General features: G+C 42.1%; 1 protein-coding gene across 1 annotated transcript; it reads right to left on the bottom strand.

Annotated features, from left to right (window-relative positions):
• Positions 1–998: 998 nt before the first annotated feature.
• On the bottom strand, positions 999–14,043 carry wdr26a (WD repeat domain 26a). The gene is given in 15 exon segments (XM_061081276.1): positions 999–3,474; positions 4,244–4,438; positions 5,168–5,297; positions 5,419–5,497; positions 5,758–5,903; positions 6,447–6,566; positions 7,492–7,632; positions 7,745–7,883; positions 8,651–8,807; positions 9,352–9,449; positions 10,114–10,250; positions 12,498–12,554; positions 12,683–12,782; positions 13,392–13,529; positions 13,531–14,043. Coding segments are annotated over 15 exon segments (1,824 nt in total). The 5' UTR covers positions 13,695–14,043; the 3' UTR covers positions 999–3,451.
• Positions 14,044–17,226: the final 3,183 nt, after the last annotated feature.

Here is a 17,226-nt window from a genome sequence, read left to right as displayed (position 1 = left end):
GAAAAATATTTTTAAATAACTCCGTTTCCATTATTTTGTAAAACAGCATAATACTGCTGCTGAATGATACTGTAATTGTGAGATGATTTGTTAAGTATGAACACTTGAATACATCCTGCACAGAGTCTTAACCAATGTAAAGAAACCATTCCCACACTTCACTGGATCATAAAACCGAACGGATACAATCAATTCATGATGCAGAAGAAGTAAAAACAGGATTCCTGTTAGGTGCAGTGTGGGGAACAACGTTTTTCATTTAGGGAAATAAACATCCAGCCAGAGGTGTCCTAAGTTTTTCAGTGACCTAAAGAAATATGAGAATTAAAACAGCAGTTAATAAAAAGTCACTTTTCACTCCATGTTCTAAGAGCGCTGAAGGAATATTTATTTCGTAGAACAATTGGTTCTACCCTCGAATGATATGATCCTACATAAACGAGAAATGAAAATAATTTGTATTTTTGCTATAATAGAACAGGATTTTCTCAATATTTCTGACGACTGTTTGCTGTCCTGGCTCATAAATGGTGGAGTGAGCTCCCCTACGACATCAGGACAGCAGAAAGTCAATACATCTTCCACCGCAAACTAAAAACGCATCTCTTCCGACTACACCTTGAATAAAAAAAACACAATAAAACAAAAAACTTCAGTTTAAACAAAAAAATGTGGTACCACTTAAATGGCACTTACTTATAGCACATTATGGTTTGGCTTTCCTAAAAAAAATAGTTATTTCTTGATTCTTGTTCTGGGTTTGTACCCTCATGGTTGAATGCACTTATTAGGGCCCGAGCACCTACGGTGGGAGGCCCTATTGTATTTCGATGGTTTTCTATTTCCCTTTTTTGGGCTTTTTCAGGGCCTAGACATGCCCAAAGTCCGATCCAAGTTTTATTATTCCATTCTATTCCATAATATACAGTATATGATATCCTATTTTTTTCTGTTAGTGTCTTGACTTAGTGTCCTTAAAGGACATGAAGTAAAACACATTTTAAAACCCTGAATGCTTTATTTAAAATATGCATACGTAGCATGTCTCCTACAGAACAATACAGAACAGTTCAATCACCTTTTGTAATAACACATTTAAAATGTAAAATGGTTCCTGGCAGAAACTGCCTGCAAGCAAAAAGTTACTACTTTGGCTTCTTGCAGCAAAAAGAGAAAAGAAGAGACGCCTGAAATACTAAGAATAAACCAACTCAAGAAAGTAGCAGAAGCAGAAGCTAGAACACCACAACTGTGATTCACCCAAATGTAAGTGTGTGTATGTGTGTGTGACATCTATTGTTGAGGGCCACTGTGTGTGCATGTTCTGTGTTAGAGTAGAAGCTGGTGCTGGCTGTGATGGTGCCTGGGCAGATAAACAGGCTCCCCTCAGTCCTCTCCATCCTGCAGGTATCATCCAGGACTGGGAGGAAAAACAAGTCTTTTGGGGACATCTTGGGAACATGAGCAGACTGAAATGTGAATGTGCACTCTGGTTTATGAAAGTCAAAACACCTGTGTTAGTTGGTGTACAGGTGTAAATGTGAAGTCAGTGCTTTATATTACAACAGTCGTACATTTAAGAAAATCTGATGAAAAATACTGCTGATGAAGAGCAGCTGGATTCTTAAAAAAAACAACAGCAGGTGCGGGAACCCTGAAAAACACGTCATCCTGTCTGCCATTGTACACAGTCTCATAATACATGCCATAACATACAAATATACAGCACATATTACATTGAATATTGTATCAAGCAAGTTTTTTCTTTTGATTCTCTGAAACACTTTGTAGAAGTACATAATAACTTTATGTTACACTTGTGTACAAATGTGTTAGACACCGACTGTGTGATTAAACAGGAATTTGATATCGTCCTCTCAGCTCACTGTGATGTGTTGACCTCAGAGGATGAGGCTCAAATGTTCTTGCTTTCTTTGTTGTTTCATCCCGAAAGAAAATGTCAGGTGCAGACCACAAGTCACTGAATCTGTGTGTGTGTGTGTTCTATGACCTGATAGTTACTTCTCTGAACCACAGAGCGCCGTTGTTTCCAACAACTGTTAAAACACATCAGTGAGCCACACTGTTACATCACCACGTACACACTGTCACAGACTAGTTTATTTTGAGTCACACAGACCATCCTGCAGATGAGTCCATGTGGATTCTGAAGATGTAATGATCATTCTGACCCTAGCAAACTTTGTTTGAAAATAACTAGCAAGCAGATGTTTTTGAGGTGTTTCTAAAAAGTTCACATCGACAGGAGAAACAAGTTGGCTTGGAGAGCCACAGACAGAGGGAGGAAGATGTCAGGTTTTGAGAAACATATGGTTGCTTCTGGTCTATTTTTACAGAATTATTTGTCAATAGAATACAGAGAATAACACCAGCCTTATCTTTTGAAACAGTTGAACTGGGATTTGGGGCTCCACTGGGATCATAAATAAATCAGGTAGTGTCTTCCTACATGTTATAGCTCCACATACAGTAAATAAAAACACAAACACGGTGTGGTAAATGAAACTTGGAACAAGTGACAACTAAACCAAATGCAAATAAATTGATATAATGAGTGCGGTTTGTGTACAGGAAGCAGAAACAGAAATGGAAGTGAAGCCAGAATCAAAAATCAAGAAGAAATCCACGCAGAGCAACAGGAGACAACACTCAGATAATCCATATGCAGAGGTAAGGGTTGACAGATCATCCTTCTAACGCTATACTGTAGGTCTCAACACATCAGCAGCTGTATGCAGCCATCCACTGACACTGCATGAAGTTGCCATTGATCATGGTGTCATGTGCAGTCCTGTGTAACATGCTAGTCAAAGACTATTCTTTCTATTCTAACCGTGGGAAAGCCAGAGGGAAAAAAACAATGTGTTCCTCATTAAAAAAAAGACAAGTTAACGTAGAATTTTGCATTTAAAAAAATCCTTCTCTTCAAGTGGTTAGTTCAGCCTTCAAATGTTCCTGCAGGTTAAATTTCTTCATGGGTTCAGGAGGTGGGAGGGGGAAAGAGCTGAAAATTCTTAATGTGAGGAGCTCAGACTGAGGACCGAAAGAAGAACACTCACCCTCCACCTGGTGCTGCTACGTCACAGCCTAGCACTACTCATGAATAAATTAAATAATGTAGCTGATAATAAATAAGAGCAGGTTGCTCCAGGTGGTCCTGGATGGTGCTGAGGGAATGGGTCCATACAGGAGGAGGAAGGGGTGATGGGTCAGATTCTGGATGTTCTCGAGCCCAGCTATTACTAGAACGGATCTGCTCTCAATAATGTGACGGAGTCCGATAGCTGACGAGTTGTGACATCCTGACATGGAGCACAAGCAGCTCCGCCTCCAGGAGGCAGCTGTCCAATCATAAAGCTTCCCCCCACTTCATCCATTCAAGTGTCTACAGAGTCTTAGCGCTCCTTGGGTTCAGAGCACCAGAAGATCATCAGCTGTCCATACTGCAGCATTCTGACAGGGTAAGAAAAGAAGACAGATATCACATCATCTCAGAGCTTTGCTGCTGTGCTTACACACACACTCATCACAACACAACACACTCGACTGAATGTTGGCTGTTGGTCCAAACAGACTCAGAGAAACTCAATGGCTGCAGATTTTCTTAGAGCCACGAACCATTCAGGTATAGTTTTTGAAGCCTCCAACTTTTGAACCATGAATCATGTATATTTCAGAGATATGTTCTTTGACTGACATCATGGAGCCTAAATACACACTCATCAAGTTCTGATCATTTTATAACGTCTAGAATTGAAAACTGGACCATTTTTCAACTCCATCGGAGCCAGAGAGTTGATCTAATAATTCCAGAAATCTCTTTCTGTAGCTCTGACATGACCAAGTCATCTGACCTAAACTGAAATGAGCAGCTTTTCATTTCTCAAAGACGGAACCGAAAGCAGAAAACACTATCAAGTATTACGTGAAGGCAGATGTAAGAAACTCCATAATTACAGAATTATATTTATTCGTATATTAATTTGTCCAGTTACTTTTGAATGTATAACAATGGTTGTAAATTTTAAACAGTAAATGTGAGATTTATGTTTATTCCCTTGAATTTCAGTTGAATTTATACACTTAAATATATATTGATGGCTTTATTTCAATCTCTGGTGGTGTACTCGGGTGTTGTGTACCCTGAAGACAGCAGTTTGCAATGTGCATCCTTCAGCACTAGGACTCTGACAACCATTCATGCTAGTTTACACGTTCATACCATTGAGCCCTTCTGCATCTTGGACATCCAGGAAAGGGGCGGGCCCCCAGATTCGGACGGTTCCATCATCGGATGCGCTGGCCAGTAGTCCAGGCAGGATGGGGTTCCAGCTCACACAGTTGACCGTGCGGGTGTGACCAGTGAGCTCTGCAATGGGCAGCTCACTACGCCGGTGCCAGATGTAAACTTTGTGGTCTGACAGGAGACAGGAGACTTCATCAGCTGCTGCCAAATTCAAAGGGCAACTCCACAGATTTTACAAATAAAGACCTTTTTACAATCATGTGTCAGATTGGACCAGGGTGCATGTAGGGGAACAGGTGAACCTGGTGCTTTATTGTAACTGCACAGTACACCTTGTTTACTTTTTTAACATTTGCTTTTGACTTGCCTGACGTGCGTCGTCATGACATTTTGTTGGGACTAAGGACGTTTAGTGATCAAGGGTTACCAATAATACCACTCTCTGTATGGGTTTGAGGAAAATGTTTCTATTCAGTTCTCAGAAAAAGTTTAAAACAGCAGGTGTAATTGGAGAGAAAAGGGAGCTTAGGACCTCGCAAACTGTTCAGCATTAGGGCTGGGAATATATATACGAGAGGTTTCTGCTGTAGGAAGAGATTTTATCACAGATTCTGGAGGCAAAGGTTCTGCAGTCGAACAGGAAAGTGAAAGTGACAAAGGTTCTGACAACAAGATAATGATCCAAAGCAGACCTTAAAATCCACTGCACGAGAGCCCTACTGTGTATCATTGATGAGCAGAGAGACTGTTAGCTGCTACAAAAATGTTTGAAAGTCACCAGAGGAGGAGGGGGGGTTGTTGTTATTAGGTACAGACTCAGTTGGGTTTCTAAACATCTGAACAAACAACAATCACATTCTATTTTTCTATAGTTTTCTGCTAAACGTGATGTTGTCTTACCTTCACTACCACTGGCGATGAAGTCTTCATTGTGACCTCCCAGGCAGGAGTGGATGGTGTAGAAGCCCTGGGTGACCCCTTGGTACTTCCTCACCAGCACCCGGTCCTGCAAGTCCCATAGGTGCACTCCCTAGGAATGAACACATTTTACTGGGACACATTTCAAAATCAACACTCCACAGAACTGCTACTGTCGCAATTCAAATGAAAGAGTAGAGGTGTGAAAAGTGAGAAACAAACCAGCTGCTCACCTGGGTAGCAACATTGAGCAGAGCTAACCTTCCATTTTTAGAAACAGTGAAAGACATGATGGGATGGTCCTCCTGCACTCTGGAATGAGATGACAAACAGCATGATCCACAGACACAGTAAATACTGCTGTAAAGAGAGGCCCACTGCGTCACATAGAGGTTAAATATTAAACACACACACATACGTGTATTCATTGTCATGTGAACCATTTAGGAAATATAAAGGAATCAATTTCCTATGTTAAATAAAAATGACATAGTTTTGACTTTTGTGCAGGCATCTACAAAAGGAGCAGGAAAGTGGGTGAGGCTACTCAGCCCAGTCAGGAAGTGACGTACATGTTTCTGTCTGTCAGGTCTTCAAAGTTGTATCCTCGGATGCGTTGGTGGGTGTCGGATGCAAGTACGGTCCGGCCGTCATTCAGACACCACAGGCACTGCACCCGAACTCCCTCCCATGAGTCCAGCAGGTTTCCATCCAAGTCCTAGGGGTCAGGAGAACATGAAGTGAATTCAGGAACACCATCAAAAGCTCAAGGCTGCAGTGTATTTCAAGATCCTTCCATAACTGATTTGAGCGCAGTTTTTTCTTTTTTGTACTGAACCCCTCAGTCATAAATGCATATTCACATAGTGTACATACACACACACACATAACAAACATTTAGAGTCCTGATACACCACATGAGGATCACAACAGACCCTTTTTTATATTTATCCTTTACATACCAGCCCAGTTGGTTTCAGCTCAAGAAGCTGATGTCATTTTAATTACATATTGAAAGTGCTTTTGTTAACGACCAATTAGGATTTCAGCAAAAGACAGGACAACTACATAAGATGTTTTAATTGCATGTAATTACAGTATCAGTATCAAGTAAACGATGAGCTGGAGCAGTAGGCCACTGGCTTGTGCACCTCTATTAAATGTGTTTAAAGAATCAATGACAGTGATTTAAATACATTGTGTGTAATGCTCAGCGCTTGTGGGCGCTGACAGGAAACTGTGTGCTGTGAAAGATACTCACACACTGGTAGAACTGGCCTCTCTGACCGCCAGTGACGAAGCGTTTGCCATCTGGATTCCAGGCCACACTAGTCAGGCTATCTTCATGAGACTGACTCATCTTTGTCCGCAACTCCCCCGTCTACACAGCGGAGCAGAGAGGAGGGAAGAACATCACTGAAAAGTATTAACACACTGTACAACATTGTTCGACCTTTAGGTTTGAAAGGGTTTCGGAAAGATTAATTGGGATGGGACTAAAGTGTGTCAGCATCCACAGGGTCCAGGTGCCTCTTACACAAAGGGGACTAGATTGATCATCAGCAGCCACTCTGCCCTGGTAAGACACTGAGCTGGGCTTGTTTAAAGCTTCACTAATTCATTGTCTGATCATTGTTGCTTTACGTTTTAAATTCAATGAGAAATGACTCATAAGTAGATACAAAGCAACCAATTATAGTTCATAGGGTTAAAACAACACATTGTGGTCAATCCGGTTCCTAGCAGCAGCAGCAGCAGGTTTCAGTGACAGCTCTTTCTTTTCTCTTTCTTTACAGACTCAGGACCATGGTCACGTGTACAAAGTAAACACACTATACAGTCATAACAATCGCACTTGGATGGGGTAAAATGACATAAAATAAAAGTTTAAAACCCAGTGGTGGCAAAATTTTAATCACACTGATTGAAATGAGGGGTAGAGCTACAAAGATGAGTGATAAATCCCTCTATTATGATATAAAGTATAGTTTTGTGTCTGTATTGATACAATACTCTACAGCTACAGTAAAATATTGAACAATGTGGGTCACAGAAATCACTCCTGCTGTTTACACTGGCAGTGAATGAAACTATAGTGTAAGAGATGGGTCCTCTTCTGTTTATGACATCTGAAATTCAGCCAAGGCCCTTATGAGTCTCCAGTAGTCTGAATTACATTGATCAAATGTTTAGCTTCCAAAATGACTTTCTTCTTAGTGCATGGTTCCCTCTTTGTGTGACTCTCTGCACTGCAGTCAGCAGCTGACATGCATGTTCACTTTGCAACTGTGTAAGAAATGCTGTACCTGCACATTCCACAGCCACAGCTCGGAGCAGTCATCAGGACCACAGGCTATCAGATAGGTATCATCAGGGCTCCATGCCAGGTATGACACACCGTAAGCATGACCTTCCAGAGTCTTTAACAATTTCAGCTGCTGGGTTTCCTGTTGACCAACAGACAGACCGCTCATTAATCCAGTTATATCAGCTCTCACGCAGATCTTTTGAGGGATTTGTTCCTGCAGCAAAGTGGAACTGATGAGAATGAATGATTACCATGTCAACTTGCCACACGATGACTGTGGTGTCTTTGGACCCGGTTGCCAGTTTTGTGCCGTCGTTGGAGAATTTGCAGAACCAGACTTCGTTGCAGTGTTCAGTAAGAATCTGCTGGGTGTAGCAGGGGAACTGTTTCCTAAAGATTAGAAACACACACACACACACACACACACACACACACACACACACAAACACATCAGGCAGATCACATTTCATTCTGCATACTATAATTTGTTTTTGTTTTTAACAATTAGAAGCTTTCCCAGCACTTGTGCGCATTATGTTCGTCAGTATTAAACAATGTTTAAGTGTAAATGTTTATTTGCATTAACACAAATATGCTGTGCATTTATGTGCTTAGGAACTGTTTCTGTATATATTTGGGACTTTGTCAACGAGTCCTGAATGAGGCAACCTACAAAACAGATCTGGTCTGTATTATGCAGGGCTTAAAAGATCTGATCTGAGGATATCTGCCGATTTGTGTGACGAACTGATCCAGTTCAGAATCTCACGACATTTGTCTGATCTACTGTTACACTACATCACACAAAACACCGTTCAGGTGACTAACTGTGAGGTCCCACTATTTGATGTAATGCAAACTGACACAAAGACAACTGTTTTTTCAGTCACTATGTTTGCACGGAAACAAAATGATGGTATGGTGCTGTCAGTCAGCTGTATTCTCAGTTCTGGACTGGGTAATAATTGAGGGGTAGGAAAAAAAAATCAACAAATTCTGGTTTAGATGTTAAAAAAAAAGTGCCTTATTTTCATTTCTGTTCTCATATTTATTTCAATCGATCCCTGATTGTATCTTCATTTCCCCTCCCAAGAGACACTGGAGAAGAGGACCCTGGGCTCAAGCCCTGTTGTGGTACAGAGCATGTGGATCCTTACCGGCTACAGGCGTGGTCCAGGAGCAGGGACACAGAGTCGAGTCCACTGTCTAGCTTGGTGTTGTGATAAAGGCAGCGCTCCCTCTGCAGCTCAACGGCCTGCTTCAGCAGAGTCTGCAGGCGGCGGGGGGGCAGCATCACTGAGGGAGGCAGATAGGCTGCGCTCACACAATCACACACAGAAACACACACGTATTTAGAATATATAAACTGCCGCTGTACAGTGTATTATTTAGCACACACTATAGTCTACATATTTCTCTCTCTCTCCCTCTCCCTCTCCCTCTCCCTCTATATATATATAAAAACATTTCTATGATAAGTCTATCACAGCTGACCATTCGTAAAAACATAGACATCAATAAGACAATGTCAAATGTAATTTGTAGTTTGGAACGACTCTTCCTAGAGCTGGACACTTGGACACCCTACTGAGAATTTCTTTTCATGCAAACTATTTATATTGAACAAAGTGATATTCTTATTATCACAACGTGCGCATATAATCCAATTTAATCTTATCTGAACCAACAAGTGTCATGTAATAGACAGCTGCAGGATGTCAGAGTGAAGTAAAGCACAGTTGTCATCACGTACTATGCATGAGAATAAACCACTCCTGCGTAAATAGAATAAAGTATATGGCGATGACAACACTAGGGGGGTGTTGATGTTATAAAGAAGAAGTCAGCCTGCACTCACTCTGGAGGCGATCCAGCAGCTTTGTTCGAGACGCCGTGCCTTTGCCTTCCCACTCTGCTTTGGCTCGCAGGTCCTCTGCGTGACTGCACATCAGGTACCTTCAAAACACATGAAACACATTTCTCAGCTTCTGTCAGACACGCACGTGGCTTATTTCAAACTGAGTTCACAAAGATGATTCACTTCATCTGGTGATCTGTGTGTGTTCTGTAAAGACTCCTCCTTCACAACCACTACATCAAAAATAAGCTTGCAGTAGCTGTTTCAGCTCCTGTTTGTTGAATTCAAAAATTCCCAGTTTAAGGTCAAAATGCATTTTTGATCTGATGGGTCTGTTTCAATTCTGAAAACTTTTCTTTTTCGAATGGCATTTGTTAAAATCAAATAAAAATGTTTTTTAAATATACTGCACTGTTCTTTGTCTCACTCGCTGAATGAGGTCTACAGTCACAATAAGGATAATTAAAAAAGCTGACAGGTGGTACACACACACACAAAGTTTATTAAATTGTAAGTGAATGACTGACAATTTTTTTTTTTTACAGTCACAATGGCCCTATCAATCAAAGTGCATGTTTTAATCACTGCTATTAATACTACTGTACCTGCAAGGGATTACATACATGTTCTACTGCAACATGGAAAACGCTTTACTTTAACATAAAAGCAAAGAGCAACATTTGACACTGTAAGTTAAGGGAAATTGTGTAAATCCCAACTCTGCTTTTGATTGACGGTTCCCATGTCGGCTGCTGTGTTTACCCGCTCAGGACGTGGATACGCTCCGTGTTGTACTTGAGAGGAGTGAGCTCAGCTCTGAGGACTTGCAGGGCCTCCAAGACCTTTCCATCCTCCAGATACTCCAGGTACTTCTGCTGCAGCAGCAGGAACTTCATCCGCTGTAAAGAAGGACAGGGTGAGGACAAGGCCAAAAATAACACAAAGGGACTGTAGTCATCACAATGTCTGCAGGCTGTGTGTTCTGCAACATTCATACGACATCAAGATAGAAAGTTTCATGTGAATGAATTGAGTGTTTCGTTTTATACGCTTGAAACATCGATTGTGTTCAGTACATTTGGAACATGCTTATGAATGAACTGTCACGTGGTCAGTGTTTTTGACCAACTCCCAGCCTCTGAGGAACTTCTCGTGTCGCTAATGGACCACAGGAATTGGATAGCCTGCCATGTGGAGTGCCTCACAGCCAATGTCATTCAGACTCAATGTTGTTGGAGTTCTATCATGTGGATTGTCAAGCTGCTGTTTTTAATTATCCTGCTCTCGACCATCATATCTGTCCTACCATGACTGAGAAACAGCTGAGGAAATCCACCTGCTCCCGATCAGTTTACTATTTTATCGGGACAACCCCCGGTGTCCAAGATACACATAACATCTGAAGGTCACAGTGACAGAACCATCATCTTTTGAGATCCTGACTGTTCAGCTTATTGGTTCTACCCCTTCCCTCATTGTGACCATCGTTCGTACTCCCATTATTATTGCTGAACTGACATCCATCGTTGCTGATCTCTGTGCTAAGTCCCCTGATGTTATTCTGACTGATGATTTAAATATTCAACTAAATAAACCCACAGCCACACAGACTTAAGATTTTATCTCTGCCTTGGATAATGAGAATTTTGTAACCCCTTACAAAGGCCAGATTTTAGTTTGCTGTGCTGGAGTCATCACCACATAACCTCAGTTCTGTTTTCATGTCACTGTTAAAAACAAAAGTAAAAAATTTACAAATGCTCTATATGGTTCCACAATGTTAAAAACATTATACTTGGAATTTGACAGACTAAACACCTCTATTAAACTTAATCATCCGCCTCCTTCCCTACTACTGAGTGGGTAGATCACTATAATGATAAGTTACTTTGTGCACTAGACTCCTTGGCTCCACCTGAAAACCTGCATAGTCACATTTAAAATGGTCAAAGAAGACTAGACTGGCTTCTTACCAACTAATTCATCTGAATCATCTAAACTCATAAGAATGATTTAACCTCTACTATTAACCTCGAAGAGAGGGACACACACTATTATTATTAAACTTAAATCTAGAACAGACTGTGGCAGGTCAGCTGTAGGCACATCTGCATAGGAATACTTTTTTTGCCATTTCAGTCCAGTTTCCGACCAAAACATAGAACAGAAAATGACAAATCCTCCTGACAGCAGATGAAGGCCTCCTCACCATCTTCATCAACCTCAGTGCAGATTTTGATAACATCTCCAATTCAATACTAGTGGGGCACCTGACTAGTATAAATATAAGTATACGTATTGGGGTCAATGGCTCTGCACTCCTCTGGTTCACATCATACCTATTTGACAGTAGACAATTTGTACATAGAAAAAATGTTCAGTCTTGATCAGCACCACTTACACATGGCATTCCCCAGGGTTCAGTGTTAGAACCACTTCTAGTCAATATGTACCTTCTCCCACTTGTCAAATTCTCCATCATTTTGAAAACCAATTTCCTTTCTTATGGTTCTAAAGTTTAATGGCGCCAGCATTTCATTTTGGACTCCTTACAAGTGAGGCCTCTCTCAGTTCTGATTGAGGCTCATTATGTGTTTTGTATATCCGACCTGCTATTCTCATCTCAAACAGAGTGTAGACAATGAACAAACTGAAAGCACTGAAGCAGATCATTGATCTCAGGATGCGTTATTAGTCAATTTATCAGTAGTCTTGGCATGTTCAATATATTTTCTTCTCCCTATAGGTATAAAGAACTCACAGGTCAGGTCAGAATTTAAGTCAAGTAATGTTGTCGTATGCCTCCTAGATCGAAACAAACTTTACGGGGAATAATGAATGATGAATGTCTATCAGATGCAATCAAAATTTGCTGCATTGCCACGAGCAAAACATCAGGTTTTAGTTGTACTCTTTTCACTGGCTGTCATGTGAAACTGCTAAAGGGTTGAATGTTTTAATCTGTGGTACTGACACAAATGTTTGAATTGATCAGTGCAACCTTCTGCTGCTTCCTTTGAATTGGTCCCTATATTCAGAGACATGTGATCCTGGCTGTTGTGCAACTTAACAAGTAGACCGACAACACAGCTCCAGAGACAAAAAGGTCTGCCTGTGTCTTGAGGACTGCTAGACTGGCCACTTACCACTATAGCACTGGGAGAATGCATCATTCCCTTCAGCTCATTTAGGTCACTCTCCGCCTGCATAAAGAAAGGGGCAAGGTACGAGAGGGAGGTTGTGTTACGTTAGGTTGACAGAAAGAGCACAAAAACAGGTATTAGATACAGATTACAGATTACTGTTAACTAGACTCCAAACAATATCCCACCTTGTCCCACTCTCCTTCCATGACATGATTGCGAAACCTGGTGGCAGAGGGGTGCTCCAGTCTGCAGCCAGACTCCTGCATCAGGAGGTCCACCGTCTGACTGCAACAACGTACACGAGACAGAACAGAGACCGAAATAAATCAACATCATATTATCTGACCTGGGAATGTAGAAATCTCTGAAATGATGCCTGGAACTGAGGCATCTTCAGTGTTGTCATGTGAGCTACTGATTAATAACATGCGTGTCTGACACCATGCATTGTGGGACTCAGGCCACTCTTTGTTCACTGTTCTCTGATTTCTTTCTGTGAGCGGTGAAATGGAGATGAGGGGAAACTGGTGGGATGAGCACAGACGCAAGACTCTCACTGTTTGAAGCCATTCGCCAACCAGCTGATGATTCATATGACAGAAAAGTAATGGACAAGAAGTTTGATACTCGTGTAATAATTACAACTTCTACATAAAAGATGACGGCATTCTGTATGTGTTGTGTGTGTTCTTTGGTATTTTACAGTTTAAACCCCCCGTTCCAAACACAGCTGTGTTGTGTACAGCAGAGGAGAGGCCTCCAGCTTCCTCCCAGTGAACCAGGATGTGCAGCACTGGTTTGTTTTCTCCATAGAGAGCAGAGGACGGATCTGTAGAGAGAGAGAAAGAGAGAGAGAGAGACTCCCCCTGACAGCTGCTCAGACGCTTCACTTACTTGAGCCCCAGGTCGTGGAGGTGTTGTCCTATCAGCCGGATGACGTCCTCCTCGGACTGCGACAGACGCGTCTTCCTCTTCATGTCCGGCGTGTTGCAGTCGTCGTCGTCGGCCGCGGGCTCCTCGGACACTCCGTTTGTTGTTGTTGCTGACAGTGTTCCCATTGTTGGTACCTGACACCAGTCCGTTGGAGTGAGCCCCCCCGTCGGCGGCGGAGGAGGAAGAGGACTCCCCGTTCTGTGCAGCTCCGTTTCGGCAGGACAGCTCGGAGTCTCGGTCCTGTCCTGCCCCGTTGGCCTGCATGTTACCGTGGCGGGTACAGAGGGGACACGACGTGTGGACGGAAGAGCGAGGACCGCCGCGGGGACACTGCGGGGGGAAGACAGGCAGCCGTTGGTCCGCCGACAGGCCCACTGACCCAGATGCAGCCCCGACCTGCCCTGCTGCCCCTGCGGCCGACTCTCCGTGCTCGTGTCGCGGCGGCAGCGGCGAGGACAACCCGGTTTCCGGCTCGGAGGTCGAAGACACGGAGGCCGGAGTTATGTAGACGGCGTCATTGTGTGAGATTCGGCGTCGAGCGGCGCTGTCAGGAGGCGGTAGTGTCGCGGGGAAGTTGTCAGTGCAGCTTGTTATTGTTGCTCTGAGACAGCTGCAGAGCTGCCCTGTTATGGACCGACGTGCTGACGTACACTGAAATTCCTTCACGTCGCTTTGCGTGAGCTCTGCGTCGCCGACAGGGGGCGACAGCGCGCCAGCTCTCTGTTTTTATTGCTCACTGCAATCATTAAAACACACGTGCACGCACACAAACATGCACGCACGCACGCACGCACGCACACACGTTTGTGCAACTTAGTGAGCACACTCATTGACATAATTAGACTAACCCCAACCTCAACCATCCAAACTAAATGCCTAACCTAAATCTAATTCTAACCCTAAAGCAAAGTCTTAACCCTCAAACAGCCCATTGAAAAAGTGGGGAATGTCAAAATGTCTTCACTTTCCAAAAATGTCCTCACTCTGTAGAGTCTATGATTAAAAAAGTCAAAAAAACCATATGAGTACAGGAACACACACATACACGCACACACACACAGACTTGTAAATAAATGTGAGGACAGACTTTAATTACTATGTAACCTGTTCATTCAAAACAAAGTTAGGTTATTTAGAAAATCTTAATAACATTGTGGTATCCTTTTTAATTATGATGTCATAGTAACGCCCTGAATGAAGCAGGTATATGCTCACTTTTTTAGGAACAGCCCACTAACACTGGGTTGTTTCTTTCTCTGCTCTCAAACGGTCTTTGTTCGTCTTTGAGACTCCTGCTATATGTATGTATATATATGTATGTATCTGATAGAAGATTGCAAACTGTGGCTATAAAGGGATGAACATGGTCAGCAACAAGAATCTATTATATCTTCATATATGTATTGAAGGTGTCTGAGAACATTGACATTGTACTTACACACAATCATGTGGTCACAGAGGACACAAACAGCAGTACACCAGAATTTAGCATAGTTCAGTATGGTGTAATGCTGTGGAGTGAATGGTTGATGCCTACCGATTAAAACAAGTCATTTGTTGAACTTTATGGTTAGATGTCGGTGCTTATCTCTTTATAGGAAAAAAATAGCATTTGATTAGATTTTTCTGCTCATCTGCTTTTGTTTACTTCACTTTTAGACCCCTTTTTTCGTATAATACTATTATGTGACGCCTTTGTCTTCATGTATTCATATTGTGCTGCATACCTGTATTTATGATCTTTGCAAGTGTCCTTCTGTTGTTTGCTATGCAACATATAACAGTAAAATTTTATACGATACGTTAAAAAAAAGGTTTCTGTGTGTCTCTTGAAGGTCCCCTATTTCGTTGTAGATGACAAGTTCAATTTATTCCAATTAATGATAAAATCAATCACACAGGAGCAGTAGCTCTGATGTCAGAGCTCAAGTCTTTACTGTGGCTGCTCCTGTCCATCTGTTTGTTTTCAGGCACCCTGCAGAGATGTGAGCTGAGGAGTTCTTCCATGATCAGTGTGTTGCAGTTTTCCCAATACCTCTGTAGTAATCACGACACGTATTCTTGTTTTTATTAGATTTCTTTAATCAACTCGCCGCATGATGACAAACAACTGAAATGAAAGACAGCACACTGACTGAGAAATTCTTCAACAAAAAATCCAGGACTGGGATCAGCAGCTCAGAGCAGGCTAAGTAGAGTCACAGTCCATCTCATTCAGCCCACAAAGTTGTGGGGAGAAATCAAATTTCTGTTTTAAAACCTGGCAGAATCTGAGCAGTAACAACTACAAGCACAGCAGTGAATGTTGATTCCTTTTGACGCCATTGGCTGGCCCTGCTGGCGTGGGCTCTTCGGATGGCACGCAAGTGTTCTTGTGTTTGTACTTAGCTCAATACTTCTGTTGCAACCGAACCCTGGAATCATATACAGATTTGACACATTATCCAATGTGCTATTTTGTTCCCAAGCCTGAGATTCTTTTAAAATACAAATAAGGAAACAGCCGTGGTCCATGTTGTGGCTTTTACATCTAAAGCCATTCCTTTATCATTGGCACTTTCACATCTGTGTAAGAAAAAAGTCAATATCCCTGTCATTTCTAATAAATAAATCTGACCAATAAACGGAGTCTAAACTCTATGTACAATAAGGACGTTCTGTCCTCTTTCCCTTTCTTTGAACCGAACAAAACATTACATTATAAAAATATGAATTAAAGGGGTAGGAATGATTGACACTTTCCTAAAGAGAGGAGAGAATCAGGATTGTAGAAGAAACTATTGCACTTTCATCCCATTCTACAGAGACACTCATGAGTTTTACAATCAGCAGAGGAAAAAAGCAGTGGCTCCTTAAATCCTTCTCGCCAAAACTAATGTACAGTGCAGCTGCTGCCCACAGCCGTGGGTTTGTCACGGCTGTGGCATTGATGCCTCCTACATCTGAAATACAAACTTTTCAGGGAATAATGTATGAAGTTCCTCTAATGCAATTAAATCTGTCGCATTGTCACTAGCAAATCGCTGCCTGCAACTTGACCAAAATATCATGATCAGACCCATTTAACTATCTTTCAGCTTTGTAAGCTTCAAATGACAAGTCAGTCTCTTCAAGTGTGCCTGCTGATTTGGGTGGCAAGGCTTTCCACCTCGAGAATCGGGAGCCAGATAATTAAATTAGAGGTCGGACCTGCTGAACATGTGAGAGGATGTGTCCTCTTGAGAGTGGATTAAATTATCCGTGTCCACATAGACACATGGTTTGAATAGATGTTTTCATCATCACAATCTACCAACCGCAAACGCTTGAACTAAGCATTTGCCCGACCATGTGCATGCCTGCTGTACGCGCTCATGTCTATTTTGTCCCTTTACATAAGCCAGGAGAGACAAAGGCCCTGTTCAGGCCTGGTATTGAAATCTGTCCTGAATGTGTCCTGTCAATTGTGATCAGATCTGAACTCCCTGCTTTATAAGCAAATACACACATACATCACGTCTGTTTGTAAAGACCGAATGATGCTGTTTTTAAAGACGTGTCCATTGTCAGTGTATCTGTGTCAGTGTGTGAAGAGCAGGAGAGAGTCAGGAAGGAATTAATGTGCTGCATGCATTATTTTACATCATAGTTTGTGCTGGCCACAAACAAATAAACATATTGGCACTGAGAAGCGTAAAAATTATTTTGGTTCATTAGGAGCCCGTAGTGGGTTGGAGAACGTCACATGACAAGACGGCACTTCAATGTGGCCTGGATGCATTTGTATCTACACAGCTAAAAGAATGTGTCCCAGACA

The sequence above is a fragment of the Limanda limanda genome, chromosome 11, assembly GCF_963576545.1.
Source record: "Limanda limanda chromosome 11, fLimLim1.1, whole genome shotgun sequence".
Lineage (NCBI taxonomy): Eukaryota > Metazoa > Chordata > Actinopteri > Pleuronectiformes > Pleuronectidae > Limanda > Limanda limanda.
This window is presented reverse-complemented; position numbering and strand designations above follow the sequence as displayed.